Raw genomic sequence first — 22379 nt, 5'->3', positions numbered from 1 at the left:
ATTTGATTGCTGTAAGTGCTGTGTTATTTTTCCACAATGTGAGGAATATACATATGCACATACAAACTCTTCATAAATACAGGGGTGTTTGTGCTCTGGGGAAACCCCGGGATTCCGGGGATTTTGAACTTCAATCCCCTGGAAATTCCGGGGATCGTCGTTCAAAAGGAAGTAGGAATAATAATGAATTATTTATTTTGATCTGGGTAATTTTGATTGCTTTGAAAGCAGAAAACGCAAGGTCAGCGTGTGTGGTGAAAACTTTTCCTTTCTTTCTCCAAAGGCAGTGATAATGCGTGAAAATGGGGAAAAAACTTCTTTTTTTGTTCTTTCCTTATTGCGAGTTATGGCTCATTCCCCCGGTTCTCGGACATTCTCTTCTGGATTCTTTTCGGCAAGTAGGCGCGGCAGGAAAAAAAGGGAGAGACTTCGTTCGACCAGATGTGCGATCACGTGACTCTGGGTTCAAAGGTCTTATCTCTCCTGGCGTGGCGCCAATAAGTAGAGAAGGGGGATTTTTCACCATATTAGCTATTTGTCATTGATCGCTTCTCAACTTTTTTTTCTCCGCTGTGTAAAATTTTTGTTTCATTTATTGATGCACGTGTAAATTTTTCGTTCCATTTATTGAAATAATTTTTTATTTATGTACGCAAGAAAATTTCACCATGAAATTTCTCGATATAAATAGTGATATTATATAATTAGAAGAAGGTGTCCGGAATGCATTTAGGTGGAACTGGATTGAATGGAGAGATGGTAATGGGGATACCATCGGCACATGGTGCAAGAAAATAAATGTTGCTGGACAAGCATATTGTGTTTTTTGTAACTCACTGCTGAAGTATGGTGGGGAAGGATTCAAGGCTTTCACAAATCATTCTAAAACTGTGACGCACATAAAGTATTCAAAGTGCATTAGACATTCAATGACTTTAAGTAATTATGCTAATTCAAAAAATACTGATGACTTACTGGAGACTGATGCTCGGTCATTGGATATAGTGACAAGAAAAGCACGCCAAGAGGTATTAATAACTTCGTTTATCGCCGAGAATTCTCTTTCTTTCAATGTAGCTCCCAATTTAATTGAACTCTGCAAACAGTTGAGCCGTGATCAGACGGCATTAAACTCGTTGGAAATGTCCAGGACTACTGCATGTTATAAGATGAAATATGGGCTCACAAAAACTATTAAGGAAAATATCATTAAAACTTTAAAGGAGACTCCATTTTCTCTAAATTTGGATGAAAGTACTAGCAATGCTCAAGAAAGTATACTGGCAATATTGGTGCAGTTTTATGACAACAATCAAAATGAAGTTGTAGTTCCTCATTTTGCATCTCTAAAGATGGAATCTTGCAATTCAGAAGCTGTTTTTAAAGCAGTTGTTAATACTATTGAAGATAATAATATTCCATGGGCAAACTTAATTAGTGTATTAATGGACTCATGTAACACCATCCGTGGAAAAAAAAAGGGTGTTGAAACCAGACTACGATCAAACAAAGCACCCCACTTATTAGATATTGAAGGTGGCACATGTCACACAGCTAATAACTGTGCAAAAAAATTTGCTCCATGTTTTGATAGATACTTGGAAGATTTGTTTGATGACATCTATTTTGATATGAAAAGCTGCAGTAAAAGAGAAAATTTTTTCAAAATCTGTGAATCCCTTGCCATGTTTTAGAAAGAATCAAAGATCTGTGGGATGCTCTTATTGCATTTTATTTTCACTACTTGGATAAAACTGATAAAGGGGATTATTTTTCTTATGTTGAAACTGTATACAATAAAAGAAATATTTCTGCAGCTCAGAAGAAAATTGTTGAAGGGGTGTATTCTTGCTTGCATTCCCAACAACTCACAAAGGATGCTTTAGCTCAGAAAAAAAAAAAAAAAGAATACTAAATGGGTTATTTGTTATGCAAAACAAAACTTTATTGCATATGGCATTATATTCAGCAGTATTACCAGAGTTCAACACATATATTAAATTATTTGAAACAAAAAAACCAATGCTTCATTTAATACATTCCAGTATTTATAAATTGATGGCAAAATTTTTCTCTTTTTCTTATGAAGCCAGAAAATATAGAGTGCACATCTTATAATGATTTATTAAAGGTTGATGTCAACAATCCAGAATTCCATCTACCTAGCAAAGTAATATTTACTGGTGCAGAAGCTTCCACTCTCCTGAAGAAATTATCAAAAAAATCATCCAATAGCAAAAGAATTCCAAATTTCTCTGATGAAAGCTTATACTAATACAGCACAGCATATTAAACAGAAATTTTACAGCATTAGATCCAGAGCTAAGAGGTAAAACCAGTACAATATTAGCTTTTGAAAAATTATCATCTTTTTTATGTCCCATATTTTTAGTGATAATGAAAAGTCAAAAGTAGAAGCTGAAATAAGGTTATACCAGAGTGATATTGATATCACCAACGAAATGCTCTACACATCTGATGAAAGTGGAAATCAAGTGTACAATTGATAAATATTGGTCTAAAGTTTTTAATTTAAAAGAGGATTTCACAAATGATTATAAGTATCCTACATTGGCTAAATTGGTCAAAGCCTGCCTTAGCTGCTTCCATGGCCCATTAGTGGAAAGTGCATTCATCTTAATGGATACACTTGTCACTGACTATAGAACCTCTCTTAAGATTGATTCCCTAGATGCAGTGCAGACTATTAAATATGATTTAATGGCTTCTAAAGAAACCTCATGTGAAAAATATGGCTAAAAAAATCCAATGACTGATCCAATTCACGAAGATCTCTTACTGAATATGAACAGAAGTTGGAAAACATATCAAGAGGACTTAAAAACATGTATTTCAGATGAGTCACCTATAAAAGTCTCTGAAAAACCTTCTACATTAGCAGAAAAGCAAACTGCTTCTACCTCTGTATGTGCAGTTCTCGAGGAAATTTCTTCAGCTGTAAATGAGGAAAATAAAAGTCAACCTTCCTGCAATTATGAAGTTCACCACAAAAGAAAGACAAGCCCACAAACATCAGAAAATAAAAAAAAGCAGCAGAAATTAGATAATTTTTTTTAAAGAATTAATTCAGGTAATTTAAAATATTTACATAAAATGTAGTAGTTTATATGTTTGAAAATTTATGGTTATTAATTTTGCAAAAAAAGTAATTCATTGAACTTTTATAATTAGGTCATTCAATACTTCATAATTGTAATTTTTCATTTCTCCCCCCTCTTCTCGAAACTCCAAAATGTCGGTAGTAAGTCCGTAAAAGTTTCAGGGGATTTTTTGGGGTCCTACAAACACCCCTGTAAATAGTAGAGACTATCTTAGCTTTCTTTTCCAGTAAACTTCAGAAAGTTTGGCAACATAAAGCACTGTTGATCCTCATTATAATCATCCTTTTATCCTAAAAAAAAAGATATTATATGTAATAAATTATTGTACAGCAAAAGTGTATTTAATGTACTCTCCTAAGCTGAAGACATTTTGCACTTGTCATTGTAATGAAAGAGTTACTATAATGAGTAGCTGTTATAACAAGCATTGACTGTATATTTATGCTTATTTTACTTCTCTTCCATATCCATTTATTAATTCATTTAAGTAACTGCCACAATATCATTAAGTGAAATTTATTCATAAAATTTTACATATTAATTAAATATCATGCCAATAAAGTTGTGCTAATTTGGTTGTAATCTGATCATTTTTCTTTTCAGATGAAATGAAAAGTTTTGCAATTCAGTGGCTAGAACCTATGTTTGAATTCACTCGGTTAGTTTTCCTTATAATATTTATCTTATCCCTTATTTGTGGATTAATTATCTTTCTTTCTACAAAGATGTGGATGATTGGAATCTACATTTTTGTTGGCACATTCATGTCATCTGTTATATTTCTTGGTAAGTCTTACTACTATGATTATTTTTAGTTTAGTGAAAAATATTTTCTTCAGACTTTTGTCAGTCAGCTTTATCCCAGTTTGTAGGGTTTTTTTTTTTTTTTTTTTTTTTTTTGTGTGTGTGTGTGTGACCTAGAAAATAATTTCTTATTTAATGCAGTATTTTTATAATGTCTTTTTGAATAAACAGTAATATTAAAAAGACAGTTTTTATGAAATACTATTTGCAAATTTTTATACTTTAATTTTATTGAAGTGGAAAATTTGAAAATTTTGGCACGAGAAATTAGATTTAATCGTGATTTAAAATGCCATAGTAACAAATTAAAAATTTAAAATTTGAAAAAGTTAATTAATTAATTAAATTAAAAGAAAAATTGTTATTTGTAAAATTACTGTTGATGGAAAATTATTGTGATCAGTTTGCTAAAATGTTCACTGCTGAAATCTGATGCATTCTTCAGTTTTTTGGTTTTGAAATGCTTTGTGTTTCATTTTCCTTGCTTAACTGATTGAAACCCATTTGTGATGAAAAAATTGTTATTGAAAAGAACAAGTAGAATGATAGTGCTTGTTTGTGGTGAAGGAAACCAAGTCTCGGATAGTACTTCTTTTAATTTATATTGAAAAACACCAAAGTATGTTTTATATTCTTTACGCTGAGAAATGTCAAACCATTTTGTAGCAGAATCAACTATGCTTTATAAAATTGATGGATACATTAATTTAGGAAATAATTTCAATATATTTTAGACTTATTGATTCAGTTTTATTCGTATATTGTTCTTTTAAATGTTATAACGGCTCAAGAAAGAGATTTTAAAAGCATGTCCAAAAAGTTTTCTAAATAACTAAGATGACAATGATGTCATTTCTGTTATCGACAAGACAGTGTTAGTGCCAGGGCTGTGGAGTCAGTCAGAGTCGAGCAGATTTTGGGGTAAAAGGAGTCGAAGCTGTAGTCGCTAAAAACAGATTGACTCCAACTCCAGTTTTTATGGGACAGTTTGAATTTGAAATGAAATTATAATAAATTGACAAAAATTAATGAGAAGCTGAGTTATTATTTTTATTTATGTACTGTATACATTAATAAATAGTTATTTTCTATTTTATTGACATATTAATAAAATAAATATAAGGGAGGAGGATGGATGTGATATTTGCCATTAGTGATTAAATGGATTAATTTAGTTACAAACCTCACTGGTAAATTTAGGTAAGCAGCAATAGCAGCAAGAATCCCAAAATTGATGCCATTTTTAAGAAGCGAGCAGGAAAAGAAGCAATTATTTGATCAAGCGATGCAATACGGAAGTACATACTTTGATGATAAAGAGGTTTTTTAGAATTAAGAACCTTTTTAGAAAATGTAGATAACCCTAATGTTTCACTAAAAGAAAGACTGTGGAATGATCTTGCAGAATTGGAAACTCTTCTTTCTGCACCATATATAGCCCAAAAAAGCTGCAATCTGAAAAATCGACAGGAGGTGAGAATGGAAAAATGGGATGTTTGTTTTTTCTGAAATGGAGGATTTATTGCAGGGAATTTCTTCAATGAAGAAAAGAAAAACTAGTTTGCTAAACAATGAGATCTTGCTGCGTTCAATACATGTATATCCGAAGCACTGAATTTTCTTGGATGACTAACAAATTAAAAAGGCAAAGAAAGCCATCTGTAAATTTTAATTAAGAATGAAATTATTCTCAGAATACTTGGAGAACAACCAGGACATCAGACTGCAGACATTGCAATTGAGTCTCTATCATCTTCCAGTCATGAATTAGATTTTGAGAAATATTTTTGGATAATATAGAAAAGGCTAAGGCAAAGCGAATGAAAATAAAGAACCAAGTGCCTTTAGATATAAAAATGAAAAAATACAAACGAGATTTCTACTCGGCCTTTGAAGAAATAGAGAAATATGATTCCACTTGCGAGACACCTCTTTTAGAACTTATAAAAATCTATCCTGAAAAGTTAAAAGAAGTAGCCCTAACAGTAACAGCTCTTCTACTCAAGTTAGTGTGGAAAGACTCTTCTCAGCTCTGAAATTTATCAAATCAGATCTATGGCGCTACAACAAAGAAGATCTTGCTAAAGCTATACTGTTTCTTAGAAAAAACTAATGCCACTTTTTCCATTTCATAATAAATATAAATAATTTTCTATGCCATCAATTTTTTTTTCCTGTAGCATCTGTTACTTCTTTTATATTAAAAAAATAAGCTGTAACCTATGAGTACATGTTTACATATATATATATATATATATATATATGAGGGAGTCGGAGTCTTTGAAATTCCAGGAGTTGGAGTCTGTCATTTTCCCTATGGACTCCACAGCCCTGATTAGTTCTAAGTATTTTGCTGCATGATCCAATTTCTACAAGTCCTAAATCTGCTCCCAGCACCCTCTTAATTCTAAACATTTTGCTGCCCAGTGTCTCCTCTAAATAAAAAATTTTTTGCTATTCCTCAATTTTTCTGTCCATTACTTCTATAGATTCTAAAAATTTTTGCCACCTCTACATTCTGCTGCCTGGTATGACCTTACTGATTGCACAAGCTCTGATTTCGGCCCTACTACAGAATGAAGCAGTGCATTTTTTATACTTTTACTGTGTTCACTAATGCTTGAAGATACTAATAAATATGCAGAACATATGCAGAATAAACATTGATAATGAGAGATTGGAGAGCAATTATTATATTTGAAATAAAAGCACTTATAGTAGCATTAATATCAAAGGTTGTTATTAAAAAAAACTTGGGCTATAATTTCAGAGAATGTACCATAATAGTTTCAGAATATAGTCCATAATAAATTGATTTTAACAATTTTAAAAGTATTTTCCGTTGGCTGATAATTTCTGGTCTTCCAACAGTCACAAAGCGTACAATCCAAATTTGACACATTAATTTGAAAAGTAGTTTGAAAAGTTAGTATATTTTAAGTTTTCAAATTACAGATAACATACTACATAAAAAATTAATAATTGATGAATCATTAATTGAAATTCTATGTCGTTTAAATTTAACTCAAAATTTGTGCTCTTCTCCAGAGTAAATCATCGTCATTGAGCCATCATTGCATTAGTGAAATCTGGGCTTTAACTGTAAATTACTATGCAAACGATTTGATATGCATAATTTATGTTATTTAAAAAACAGTTTGGTATTGAACTGAAAAATATACTGATATGGGATACTTAATTTTTGTTCTTGGTTCTCATTTTGAGTTATTCTTTTATAGGAGTTGTTATTTACTGTAATAAGAACTATGATTTATCCTGGATGTACAAAGTGAGCTTATACCTTGCAAATCAACTGAATTCTTTGAGAACATTGTTGTTTGTTATATTCTGCAGTCCTCCAGCTAATAAAAGAAATGATCTTACAGATCCAGTGAGGTAAGTTGTTTTTGAATGATCATTAATAAATTTTTCTGATACATGCAAAAAAATACACACATTTGTATATAAATAATTATGCATATATAATAATTCTGATCTGCCTTTACAATACTTTAATTTCATGATTTTAGGATTTTATTTTTTATTGAAAATTTGCTTTTTAATTATCAAATAACATTTAATCATATATTTTACTGTTTTATTTCAGATTTCTGTTTACTGAACAAACTAAGGTTACTAGCTCTGGTACTGAAAATTCAGTCTTGCAAATTATTATTTCTTTACATGTTGCAATCGAAAAAGAATATGGGCTTTTTACATGCCGTTTATATAGGGTCCTGAAACCAAGACCTGGTAAATATTAGTATTATTTTTAATATTTTAATTTTTCCTTTTTTGGGCAAATATAGATCAAATAATTTTCTGTAGAAAGATATGAATGCCAGCATTTGTTATTGTCTAGTGTTAAATTAAGTGTACTGTTATAACAGTGTTCTTATTTCGAAAGTAAACATTAAATAACTGACCTAAGAGATATATTTTTTAGGCTTAGAAAGTCATTAAAAATGAGCTAATATTGAAAACTTGCTATATCTAGCTGGAAAAATTGAGGTGTTACATACATGAGAAAAGTGTTTGACATGTGTTATAGTGTAAAAATTCCTGATTATTTGTGTTATCTTAATGCAATGATTTTAACACCAAAAACAAGCTTTAAATTAAGCAAACATTATATTTTAAACAAATATTTTATATTTTTTCATTTTGTTTACATTCTATTTTTATTTTATTGTTATGTATGGTGTATAACATTTTTAATACTTGATTTTATAATATTAATTTAACTTTTACCTTGAAATTTGAATGATCTTTTGTTTATGCATTTTTTTTTTTTTTTTTTTCCATGTAGTGGCTTCAAAATGGTGGAAGATCATGTTTGCATTCTATTTTTATTTTATTGTTATGTATAGTATAACATTTTTTAATGCTTGATTTTATAACATTTAACTTTTACCTTGAAATTGGAATGATCTTTTGTTTATGCAATTTTTTATTTTCATGTAGTGGCTTCAAAATGGTGGAAGTACAGGAGAATTTGCTGTATTCCAAATTTCCTAATTGCTTTTCTTTTAATTGTATTTGTGGGTTGCAGTATTACTTTGGCACTACAGACAGATGCTGCTGACTTTAGTGCAGACATTGATGAACAAACAACAATTTTTAGATCCATTTTTATTGCTATGTCCTGTGTTGTACTTTTCGTCATTTTGTCGAATCTGTGTATATTTTTGCGAATTATAAAAAATTTGGTGTGTTCACATCAGAGTAGAATTACTGGCGGTTTCATGAAAATGGGCTCAACTAAAGATGAAAGTTCTGCCAGCTCACTGAAAAATGAAGTTGATACTATTATTCAGATGGTATGCTTGTTAATTAATCATTTTCTCTTTAATTTTTTTCATGATATTAGTTTTGTATGTATTTGTAACTCAATTAAAATATAATCCTAGACATATTACACAATGCAGCAGTTATAATACAAGAACTGTTCGTTAATTCTTAATCTGAAAATTTTAAAAAATCAAATGAATTCATAACAACTGATCTATGATATCACTTTCAAAGATGCTTTCATCTAGAATATAAGAGAAACACGCCAATGTGACAATTAAAATCGCAATAACAACCTTGTATTGTTAAGCCTACGCTAAATACAAGGTTGTTATTGCGATTTTAAATGCTTTCATCTGTTAATAGGCATTAGTCAGTGCTGGAGCATTTGTTTTGAAATGCTGCAAAGCATCTCTGTTGTGATTATCTTTTAAGATCTTGGAAATGTTTTCATTTTAAGGGTGTATTTTACCCTAAGAAGTATGGAAAAAAAAAATCAAAAAGATCAAGAAAATGCTGTTAAGGAACAACTAGAATGCTCCCTTTCCCTTTAAAGTTCTGATATTAGCATTGAATGATGTGGGAAATTGTGTTATATGCATTAATTTCCAAAAGTCTAATTTCTGACCATTTCTATAAATAGCACTTTGTAGGCAGTGTAGGATTTACCTGCTGGATTTATAGATTGCTGTTTGGCCTCGAAACATTTGCTTCAGCAATTCTTGTTACAGCTGATAGCAAGGTAGCAGAGATGATAGTTATCTTTCACAGACTTTGAAATGCAATTACTACTCAAATTTCATTAGTTCATTACATTCTTCAACACTCTATAAGTTTATGTGGCTGTCCAGCTAAAAAGAAAATCAAACACAAATTTGATATACCTTTATATCTAACATTTCACCTTATAATGAGTATCCTCCTGCTTCTTCCGTACTATTGCATCTCTCATAAAACCGACTGTGGCCACCTGTGTAAACTGAAGTTATTATGAGACCTTGACACATTTACTGACAATATTATATTGATGCTCAATAAATCAGTTTTTGCAGGGAAGAAAAATTGTTTGGAAATTAAATAAATGGTGTATTCCTTTCTAATGAAAGTTTCGATTTCTCAAACAAAACCATAAATCTGAACTGGAAAAACACTATATATTTATAGCCAGGATTAATAATCTTATTGCTTGTAATTGTATCTGAAAATGGGAGTGGCTAGAGTTTTATAAATCTGAGGATTATAAACCAATCTAAGCATAGAGATTTTTTCTGAATTAGATATTGATTAAATATTTTTTTTCGTTGTTGTTGTTTTATTAGTTTTTGCATATAAAATTTTATTACACTGCTGGACACCCAAACTGCAACACCAAGAAAGACAAGAGATATCAAAACAAAATTTATTTAGTAGATAACATGTTGACCAAGTATCAAATGATTAAATTTATAGACTTCTGTGAAGTGCGGTTTCTTCGAGAATCAGTAGCCAGAGTAGCCACCATTGTTGGAGATCACCACTGCCACACGCCTCGGCATTGATTCAAAGAGACTTTAGATGTGTTCTTGGGGTACAGCAGACCAAGCAGCCTCCACATGTTGCCAAAGTTGATCTGGTGTGGCAGCTTGGGATGTAATCTGGGTCAATCGTTCAGCAACCATGGACCACATGTTTTCTATCGGCGAAAGATCCGGAGAGCGAGCTGGCCAGGGAAGCAATGCAATCTGGTGATTGACGAAGTACCCTTGGACAATGCATGACACGTGTGGCTCATGCATTATCCTGTTGAAATATGGCTGTGTGCAATCCCTGAAGGTAAGGAAGGACAACTGCCTCCAACACCTCGGAGATGTAGCGCTGGCTATTAAAAGTACCAGCAATGCGTATTAGAGGAGGACGAGAGTGATATCCAATACCGCCCCATACCATAATACTGGTGCAGGACCAGTTGTGGCGGTGCACAACGCAGCTGTTCAGCATCCTCTCTCCATGGTGTCTCCAGACTCGAATCCGACCATCATAGTGTTGCAGACAGAAGCGTGACTTGTCAGTAAAGACAATTTCATTCCATTCTGCCGTCCACATCCTTCTTTCATCACACCATCAGCGGCAGAGACGTCTGTGGTTCTGCATCAAGGGTAGACGAAGCAATGGATGTCTTGCAGACAGACCACTCTGCTGTAAACGGCGTCGAATGGTACACGCAGACACTGGATGATGCATTACAGACTGAATGTGCTGTGCTATGGTTCGTGATGTGACTGAGCGATCCATCACTGCCATACGCACAGTGTTCCTGTCATCACGTGAAATGGTGCACTGAGAAATTGTTTTGGTATGGATGCGATCAAACATGTCGGTCCGTCGTACCCTCCTGCATCCAATGGTTACATATCCACATTACAGTTGTTTGGTTTCGTCCAACACGACTACCAATTTCCCTGAAAGATAATCCACACTCTCGGTAGGCCACTATCCTTCCTCTGTCGAACTCGGATACTTGATCAAACGATGATCGCTGTTTACTACAAGGCATAATTGATCTTCCCCCCCTTTTTTTTTTAAGAAACACAATTGCTGAACTTGAAATCATCGAAAACTCCAAGCCTTAAATAGCGTAGCGCTTTGAAGTGGCGCCTGCGCTGAAATGCTAATCATTTGCATATCTCACCTCCGCTAATCCATATGTTGTAAATTTCATGTTATTTGCATGCTTCCTTCAGAGTGTTACATTTACGGTGGCCAACAGTGTATAAGAGCCTAAATTTGTGCACAGCAATCATTGTTAAGGAACTTAATTGTTTATTTGTTTTTTTATTTTAAAAACCTTTTGAAAAGAAGTGCTTCAAATCTACTTTTTAAATTTAAATTCTAAGCAAATTTCATAATTTTTGGAGGAGGTGATCTTAAGTATTAATCTAATAAATTAACTAGTTAATTTTTTAATGTAAAAAATAACGGTAAAAGTATTTTTTTTAATTAATTATTTTTTATTAAATTTATTAGGTTCAGTGTCTTGATGCATTTGTTGGCCAGCAAACACGACTTGTGGTTATTGTAGATGGACTTGATAGCTGTGAGCAAGATAAAGTTCTGTATATTTTAGATGCAGTTCATACACTTTTTTCAGATGCAAGTGCTCCATTTGTAACTGTGTTAGCAATTGATCCGCATATTGTAATTAAAGTAAGCATTAATTTTTTATTAATTTTTGAATTTTGCCATTTTTTTAAAATTTATTTTTGACTACAGGTTTTGTGACACATTTAATTCGAAGACAAGTAGCATTTTAGATTATTAAACTGAAATGACTGATTACTTATTTTATCTTAATAATTTGAATAAATCATTTGTTTCCAGAAATTTCTCACTGAACTGAATGAAGTTCATAGTAGGTAAAATGTATTTATTTCTGGACTTCCTAATTATTGTTTTGTTAGTCGTTATATTGTTTGTCTTTTTCCAGCTCAGGTTTTTAAGCATTTTCTTTGTTTTGGTATTCTTTAATGCAATTTAAGAAAATTAAAATGTGCTGGATCATTTGTTGAGCTGAATTTTTTATGTGGGGTTTTTTGAAAAATATTGTGTAGGTCTTGTATTCAAATTTCACACCTGCCAAATGATGCAGTTGAAAGCAGATGATGGGCTGAGTTTTTTTTTTTTTTTTTTTTACTAAATTTAAAATTATATTTACTGAACTTTTATCATATCATATGTAAATACTTACTATACTACAGTCAAAAGTCGCTAATCTGGACACCCATAATCCGGAATGATATATAATCCGTACCTCAAAGCTACAAACTTTCTGCGCATGCATCACGTTGACGCATGCTCATATGCGTGTACGCATGCGCATAATACGTTTATGCATGCGCGTTTAATGTATAACGGATGGTATAAGCTAAGCTAAAATTATCTAATTATCTATTTCAGTTAATGTTGCAGATTGTGTTGTTCCTTAATCTTCGACTTGGAATCGGCTTATTATTTTTTGCAGACTGTTAGAGCAATTTTATAAAAGTAAGTTGGAACTTTCGATTATGTCAAATAGAATTTCCGATGCTGGATCTACAAAGGGAAAGCATGTTTAGATGTCCATCAAACAAAAAGTGGAATTGCTGCAAAAAATGGATAAAGGCTCCTTTGTTTCTCTAACCATTCCAAAATATGTTTATCAATTTCACGCTGCTCTGCTCATTGGGGGGGGGGGGACGTTGCAGTGTGCAATGAACTGGAAGTTGATCTGTCAGCACTATCCTTATCTTCAGGGCAGATGTGTTTATTTTATTTGTCTTATAATGTAGTAGTATTTCATCTCGATGTACTCTGTCTTTGATATGATTTAAATCAAATTGAGCATTGAAAGAAATGTTTAATAAAGTAAATAAATAAATATTAAGCTTTTATTTTGTAAATATTGATACCCTTTAGATCATAAATGCTCTTTATTTCATAAATTATGTTTTTATATTTTTAATTTTATAATTTCTGCATGCCATCTTACCATATTTAAACTGATGATCTATAATCCGGAATCGCCGAAGTCCCAACAAATCCGGATTAAAGACTTTTGACTGTAATGGCATAAAGGAAAAAATTCCTATTTATATTTATTTTCTGTCTGAAATCTAAAGGCTAGTATCCTTAAGAAATTTCTGATCATTATACTATAAAAATGTTCCAAGTGGGAAAAAAAGACTGACAAAGTATTCTCTTTCTTTTATTTATTAAATTCTTCTTATATATGCCCCCCAAAAAAACCACATTTGTATATAAATAATTGTAAAGGTCTTTATTTTTATTGAAACTTTCAACTACAATACCTCATTGTGTTTTGATTTTGATAAAAAGTTTGTAATCTTGGAGAAAAATTATTATAAACTATCTTTATCATGAACTGAAAATGCTCATCAGTCATTCTTTTTTTTTTTTTTTTTTTTTTAAACTAATTAATTTTCATCTGCAAAAAATGTTATATAAATGTATTGCCAAACAAAGGTATTATTCTTATCACAATAATTTGTAATCGAGGTTATTTATCATTAGACAAGTGCCTCTCCTCCAAGAAAAATAATCAAATCTCCATCTTAAAATCTTTGGATGAGATTTATATCACACTCTAAATTAACTAGCTTCATTTGTATTTTTTTGCAGTGTTACTTATGTTCATTTTTAATGATAAAGAAAATAATGTGAAACTGAACTCATCATAAAAATCATATTCAAGTTCATGTCGTAGTAATAATAATTAATTTACAGGAAATGTATTCATGGGTTGTAAAAAATTGCTTTGGTCAATTTGAATCAAACTGCCAGTTTGAGACCACAGATGTAAAATATATTTTCTGAATTATTATTATATAAATAAGGAAATTTTTTGTACATTTAGGATTTTGTGTTTTTGATGAATTTTTAAATTTACCTGAAACTGTAAATACTTATCACAGATCTATAGCATATGCTAGAATGATGTAGGAATTTTACTGTCTGTTGCTGTTAACAGTAATAGTATTTAAACTTAGCATTTGCAAAAGCATAATCAGGTGGAAGAAAAAATAATGTTTTCTACTAGAAAAAGGGGGGAATCAAGTGGTATAAATAACATTATGCTATTATTAGCATCATCATTATTTCAATTTAATAGTATTGTTACGAAATGTACAGGCATGGTGAGATAGCTTCCCTGCAAAGCAGGTTTAGGGTTACCACATTTGTTGAGAAAACGCCCATTTGGCGATATGTCATGGACGAATGGAGAACCTTCTGAAACAAACTCTTACCGGTTTAGCCCAGAATGTTCTCGAACACAAGCCGAAAGCTATATAAACCCTGCTGGTCCGCAGTCAGGAACAGTGTGCCTCGTGTGAGGTGTGTGTGTGTGCCTCGCATAGAGTGCGAGATAGTATCGAGTTAGTGTCTCGTCTAACGAGTCAATCCCTGCAGAGTTGACACCTGGGCAGCGAGTACGAGTGGATCGTCGAGTTCACGAAGAAGTCTCTTAGTGTATCGCAGTTAGTGCATTGTCAAGAGAGTGTGTTGAGCTCAGGGAACGACTGAACTGAAGAGTTGGGAGCCATGCTCTCTGTGTCGTCGAGTGCATCATGAGTTGAAGTGTGGAGAGTCTCGAGAGTACGTCGAGTTCCGAGAACAACCAAGAAAGCTAGGCTTTCTTATCTTATCTGATCATTATATCTTATCTCGTTCATTTGCACTTCTGCAGCTGACGATAGTGGTTCGGTAAAATCATTGAAACTAGCCTGTGAAAATTTGAAAATATAATGCTGATTTTTGTTGTTCGACTTCTGAATTAGTATTACCAATTAGGTGCGGGTAGTTGAAATCATAATTCATGCAAACAGCAGATTTTAACCACTGCATGAAGAAATGAAAACTATGATAAGTTAAAATTAATGTAAATGGTATGATAGATGTTTAAACTGACAGAAAAATTAATATTAAAATAGGAAATTGTATGTAAATTCAGAAAATTAAAAAAAAAAAATTAATTTCTTTTTTATTGCAAATTGAACTTTAATTAAAAAATACCCCTCAAAAAGTCAATGAAAATACAAACATTTTTCAAAAAGAGGCAGGGAAATTAAAATGTACAGATAAATGCTCTCAAATAGTAAAAGCTTCCTGCTTTAAATTGTACGAAGTGAAAAAGAATTGTCACTCTTTAAAATAAAGCAAATGAAGAGTGACTTTTTTTCAGGAAAATATTTTACCTATCTTATGTCGGACATGGTTTTAACAATTCATAGTTTACATTACCTCCCTCCCTGCTAGTGAACTGTTCACTCTTTTCTTCAGAAATGCAATTTTAGCTCCCTTTTTAAGTGTAATTATCCTTAAGGATGATTAAAAAGTTAAAATGTAAAGGATAATTAAGTCATTGCATGTTTGTAATGACTTTTTAGTCAACACTAATCATCAAAATGAAAAGATAATCACAGAAATAAAATGAAACTGATACTTAATGAAAATTATTTATAGGAATTTGTACAAAAATATTATTTAACATAAATTACAATCTTTGGCAGTTGATTATTTGCAAAATATTGAAATTAAAACTAAATTTATAAAAATTGGGAAATGATGGAAAAATTAACTCACCTGAGGGAAAAAAATTCTTTAATATGGTGCATGGTCACCTCAGACAGATATGCATACCTCACATTTTGATTGTACAGACTTCACCAAAGTGTTGATCAAGTTTTGTACATTTGCACACCACTCTTCTAAAAGTGCATTTTTCAGCTCATGGAGAATATGGAAAGGAATTTGGCATGCTGAATTCACCACCCTAAGGCATCCCATACATGCTCAATTGGGTTCGAGCTTGAGTGAGAAATGTGGCCACTCCATTTGAGTGATATCTTCTGTTTGCAAATACTCTGACACCACATATGCTGGATGAGGCCAAGCATTATCATCCATTAGCAAAGGCTCTGAGCCAATAGCACCCTTAAACAGTCTAACGTAGGGCTCCAACATCTCACCCACAGATCTCTGAGCATTGACAAAAACCTTCTTGAAAGATACACAGCTCAGTGTGACTATCTGTCATGATTTCTTCCCAACCCATTAAACTGCGGTTGTGGAAACGGCATATTTCACAAACAAGGGAAGGCAAGTTGCATGTTCCTTCTTCTCTTCAGATCAAAATATGTCTAAAATCACTGTTGACTCTATCTGGACCCATCAGTAAACAATACTCAGGCCTACTTGTCTAACCTCCATTGAACATGATGATGGAATCAGTTTAAATGTGTCCCTTTGGAAGCTGGAGGGACTGGAACACAAGCGATTTGTTTTCTCACACACAGTCTAACCTCATTAAGCCTTCATGCAGCAGTACAGTGGCTAATTCGAGTTGCTGTGGTCAGACTGAAGGTATAAAACCAAATCTCTTGTAGTCACTTAACTATTTGCCACGTTTGGCCTTCACTTAAATTATGCCTTTGAGCCAAAACTACTGAATACTGATCACTTTCGGAAACCACATTCACTTTAAACCACATTACAGATTGAATTCCAGCATGCTTTCATTGCCTCCTACATTGTAATCACTGAATTTGCATATTTCCTGTGCTAATGTGTGTGCAGAAGTACAATTTTATGTTCAGTTGAATTTAATTAACATAAATAATTACAGAATTGGGCATTGGTTGCAACATTAACTTAGTGGGCATATTTTTATTTTTTCTCATTATACTTTAATTTTGATTCATACTTCATAAATACTCATTTCGGATGTCCTGTGCAGAATGGAAGATAGCACCAGCAAGATGTAGCTGCATGTGTGAAAAAAGGTACGGAAGAAAGGTAAGGAGTGATGTCGGGGCTATATGTTGGATGTGGAAAAGATCCCATTCGTATAGAGTCCAGCCGGTGAATGCAGACACATGTGGTCTCGCATTTTCTTGATGGAACATTATCTTTTTGCGACGGAACTCAGTTTGCCATTTTTCCTTGATAGCAGGATCAACATGGACTAGTATATCACTGTAAACCTTAATGTTAAGGGTTTTTACCTTTTCCCAGACAATTTTTATGAGTAATACGACAGCAATCCCACCAGATACAAAGCATGAACTTTTTATTAGTCAAATTGTGATTTGCGACACTGCAGACTGCACAGATCAATCCGCTGTTCAGCCTATGTTGTTGAAATAAATCGATTTTTCATCGCAAGTGATGATCTGGACCAGAATTTGTCCTTGCATTGATAATAAAGCAGATTAATGCAGGCCCAAACAATGCCTGTCCTTATTTGCTTGAGTCTGCTCATGTGGCACCCAGCAATTGAACTTGTATGTCATGTTTATACAATGTATAGCATGACTAATGGCACTAATGTCTAACTCCTTAACAAGCTGTCAAGTGGTTGCATACTGATCTTCTTCCACAAGAGCCTCATTAACATCAGTAGGCCAGCCAGAGCTCTCTGCTTCTTGAATGTTAATTTTGCTAACAGTTAATTTTAAGTTGCTTTCCTATCTCTTAGTTTCAAGCTTACAACTTCCGGCCAGAATGTATTTTTAGAATCGCGTTTTAATGCAAATGAGGAGAAATATTTAACAGTGAAGTTTTACTGATTTCATAAGAGATTGATTATTAAGTTATGGCAAAGCACATGAGGGCTGTCTGCCTAAAGGGAGGGGTGCCTTCGTGGAGGACTTTATAAGGAAAACTGGCTCGTATACATGTTACACATGGGGAAAACCATGAAATTGCCCATGCAGCCAGCCCGTTCGCGGGATTCGAACCTCGAACCGAACTACCAGTGTTCGGCGTCTTTACCGCTCGGCCGCTGGTGGGCTCAACTTCATTAGAGAGCCAGAGATTCTGTCTAACACGCATTCGCCTTTTAGGCTACTTTCTCTCTTAAGCTATTACTACACTCAGCCGTACTTTAGGCCCTTGTAATCTTTGCTGTTAATTAGCATTAAGGGTTAAGGGGCCAACTCTGTTAGAATCTTGATAGCTTCGGCTATATCTTTTTAGTTAAGATTACTTTAGTTCTTAGTTTCCTAAGTTCAAGCCCGAGTAGAGGCTTTATTGTAACTCCAAGAAAGGAGTCATCTGTTCAAACTTTATTGGAATAATAAAGGGTGATTTCACCCTTCTTATGTTTTGTTCTCTGTCTCACAAACTAAAGCGATTATTCACTTACCAGTTCTTAAGATTCCTCAATTTTAGCTACCTAGGAATCTTACAAGCTGTACACATGATTTGGTGACTTCTGTAGCCGACATTGTATAACAGAACAAAATGATGGTATAAAATATTATAATAACCGTCAAGATTTCAAGTTATCCTGGTTAGAGAAACACTAATTCAATCACTCATAACATCAAGGTAAAAGAATATTACAAATCAGGTTTCAAAACTGCCAAGTTTATTCACGTCTAACACACATTCAACTGGCACTTCCAGATCCAAGAACAAGAAATATACATCATGAAAGATTTACGCCCTCTTTGGCAATTAAAATATATTTCCACATAAAATTTCTTACTCACTGGGCCCAGCTGAACTGTAGTTCAGAACAATCAAGATTATCAGTGATACATGAACATTTTCAAGCGTTATTTTCAAGAATCATTATCATTTCAATACAAATTCAAGTTTTTGTAATCAAGAAATGTCACATAAATATCAAGAACATGTAAACTTACCATATGTTTCAAGAATATCAAGTAAATTTCATCAAGAATTATTGTTATAACATTCCTGTTCAAGCATCAGGATTTAAATCAAGAATTTATATAACTAAAGATAATATTAAACAAATAAAGTTTGAAATTCAAGATTATCATAATTCAACTAACAATACTAATACCGGCTAACAATACTAATTCAAAGTTTCATCTGGACTTCGCATCTACAAAGAATATATGGTCAACCCATGTTATTTAAGAAAACTGAGAATGCATTTCTTTTTCCAATTTCTCAATGACTGATTTATCGTCAGGATTCTCGTTCTCCTCTAAACCCAAATGGTCCAGAGTCCAAAACCTTAGCAAACAGTCATTAACTGAATTATTATCTTCCTTCAAGCAATGAAAAGCACCAGTTGTAAAAATACAGGCACTAAACTGATCACCTTCTAAAGATCCAACTAAGGACCAACCAAATATAGAAGACACCGCAAATAATTTATTAGTTACTCTTTTCTTTTCGCCTGTTCGCACTTCCCAACATGAATCAGATCCTAACAATATTTTTATTTCAGCTGCTTCATCATTATTGGCTAATTTTAGATTTTCTGATTTTAATATTTCTAAAATGTTTTTGGAGGGAATTTTTATCATCGCTCCAGAAATTGTATCTGTAACAAGAGCTTCAACAGTGATTAAGTCATTAGGGCAATGCATACTTTTCAGGGTAATTTGAACAACATTATATTCCATTAATCTATTCTGGATGTACCCAAATGAATAAATATATAACTTTTCTTTCCTTAAAGTCTCTAATTTTAGTTCTTTAGCTAAATCAGATCTAATAAATGACCTCTGTGATCCACCATCAATTAAGATTTTTACTATTTGGCTTCTTGTATTATCTGTATCTGAAACATAAACAGTGCAAGTTTGTAAATATACACCTTTATCAGAAGTTTCAGAAACAGTCTTAGAGTTAAACGACAGGGATGCAACTACATTCTGCTTAGAATCTGATACTGTTACTACTTTCTGTTTAACATCTGAAACTGCTGCCACTTCAGGAACAATATTTTTACAAAATAGCTTATTATGATTTAAACCATTACACAACTCACAAGGCTGAAGTTTCATTTTGCATCTGGAAGATACATGGCCTCTCTTAAAACATCTGTAACAACGCCCACGGTATTTTAATATCACTCTTTTTTGCTCATTAGTTTTCTCACATTTTCCTACATCATGTGTATTTTGATTACAATAGAAACAATACGGCTTAGTCACTGTGGCTAACGTCGAAGCAGTAGGAACGCTTGCCCCTTTTAAGTAATTATTTTTATTCTGCTTAATTCTGTAATTTGTGTCTCTTTCCTTTGAGTTTATTATTAAATTAGAATCTTCCCGACTCTCAACTTCCAATCTAATGAATTCGAGAAGTTCTGTTAGGCTATATTGCAGTTTAGAGTTTCTTTTTCTATTAAACTCCAGATTCATATCGTCTGGCAAAAGCTTTAAAATAACAGGTTCTAAAAGGTTTCCATAAGCTTCCGACACAATACCTAATGAATTTAAACTTCTTATATTGATTTCACAAGAATCGTAAAGTGTTCTAAGTGCTTTCACATTGAACGAACTTCTAACCAGTTCAAGATTCAAGAGTTTATTCATGTGCGAAGATATAACTAAATCTGTTCGACCAAATCTTTCTTCAATTAAACTTACAGAAGCGTCATAATTTTCATTAAATAGTGCGAACTCAGATACTGCACTTAAAGCAGGTCCTGCTTGTAAGGATCTAAGATAGGTAAACTTCTCGACCTTTGTTAACTCATTATTATTACCAATAGCATTTTCAAAAGAATTATAAAATTCCAAAAATAAACTAGGATCACCATAATATTTAGGAACTGAAATTTTAGGTAACCGAATGTTAGTTTTGTTTTCGACCTTTACGGCAGCAGTATGGTTACCAGGCAAATCATTTTCAATGCTCACTATCTGAGAATTTAAATTAAGTTTCTTTTTAGCCCTAAAAATACATAAACTCATTTTTTCATCATACTCTAACACAGTATTACATTCTTTCTCAATTTCAGACTCATCCCCTTTAAAACGATCCAATATTTTTTCATTAATTTCTTTCAACGCACACTGTTTAGAAGTAAGTAAAAACACATTTTCTTCTACCATATTCTTATCCCAAATGCCTTTTTTAATTTCAGGTTGTACAACAGTTATTATTTTAGAAATAGCTGTTTCATAATTTTTCTAGTAGCTTTCAATTTAACAATATCGTCTGCCATAATAACAACAAAAGTAATTTTATTCTCTTACCTGTGAACGTTTATCTTGCCACGTTCAGTGCCAAGGAATAATTTTTCACTAACACAACAACACTGCATTCTAAATCAAAAACTGTTCGTGTGCAACTGTTGGGCGCCAAAAATATAAAATATTATAATAACTGTCAAGATTTCAAGTTATCCAGGCTCAAGAAACACTAATTCAATCAGACATAACATCAAGGTAAAAGAATATTATGAATCAGGTTTCAAAGCTGCCAAGTTTATTCACGTCTAACACACTTTCAACTGGCACTGCCAGATCCAAGAACAAGAAGTATACATCATGAAAGATTTTCGCCCTCTTTGGCGATTAAAATATATTTCCTCATAAAATTTCTTACATATGGTTTTAATCTGGTAGAATGGTAGTTCCATTTCAGATACTTAATGATAACGATATTTTTTAGAAATTTCACAATACAGTGTTCTAAAGCAAGTCTCTTTCTTTCAGTGCCAAAAATCATTTGACAAAGTATGATTATACATTCCAGCTTAAACTGTACAGACAATATTTTTGTTGGTGGAGAAACTTTGGTTAAAACCCAATATTTTATACTAAATATATGAAATTATTCATTTACTCATACTTAATTTGCAAACTATTCATTTGAGTTCGTTACGTTAAGAAAATTGTTCCACTTGATCATGGAAAATCAAGGAAAATCACAAATTAAATGTTGAATTTCTGTGGGAACCTTATCAAAATGTCTTTCCTTATTTGAATTTGTGTCGTAATAAGATTCTTTCCATTATATAAATGTTAATATATAAATTTAATATAAATATAAATCAACTTAAATTATATAAATTTAAGTTGATTTAAGTTAACTTATATTGATATCTTTAGAAATAATGTGATATATATGAGAAAGGCTGTCTTTTCAATTGCGTTATTTATTTATTTATATGTATTGAACTAAATTGAGTAAGAAATAGGTCCTGATCAAAACGCTGCTTTATTTGATCAACTTTTAGCAACAACACTTACTGGCATGGTATCAAAAGATTATTGCTTCCAGGAAGATAATATAGTGTTTTTGCAAAGCAAATGCATTTTGTGTTAAGATCATTTTAGCAAAAATATTTTTTTCATCCCCTTCATACATGAAACTGGATGACATGAGAATCAGATTGTGAAGTTTGGCTTA

The 22379-nt window shown here is 32.5% G+C and overlaps 1 protein-coding gene across 2 annotated transcripts in view; it reads left to right on the top strand.

Annotated features, from left to right (window-relative positions):
- The window catches only part of Arms (Ankyrin repeat-rich membrane spanning), a 144016-nt gene that overhangs the window by 79360 nt on the left and 42277 nt on the right, over positions 1–22379 (top strand). For both annotated transcript variants that reach the window (XM_085815026.1, XM_085815025.1), the window contains exons 12-16: positions 3726–3908; positions 7166–7322; positions 7534–7679; positions 8391–8746; positions 11721–11900. In XM_085815026.1, coding sequence (XP_085671152.1) covers positions 3726–3908; positions 7166–7322; positions 7534–7679; positions 8391–8746; positions 11721–11900 — 1022 coding nt within the window. The remainder of the gene's footprint in view (positions 1–3725; positions 3909–7165; positions 7323–7533; positions 7680–8390; positions 8747–11720; positions 11901–22379) is intronic.

Source organism: Stegodyphus dumicola, chromosome 4 (genome assembly GCF_044657685.1).
Source record: "Stegodyphus dumicola isolate Sdum_Otavi_A_Nest chromosome 4, ASM4465768v1".
NCBI classification, from domain to species: Eukaryota; Metazoa; Arthropoda; class Arachnida; order Araneae; family Eresidae; genus Stegodyphus; species Stegodyphus dumicola.
Note: the sequence above shows the minus strand (reverse complement) of the source record. Positions and strands in the feature narration are given on the sequence as shown.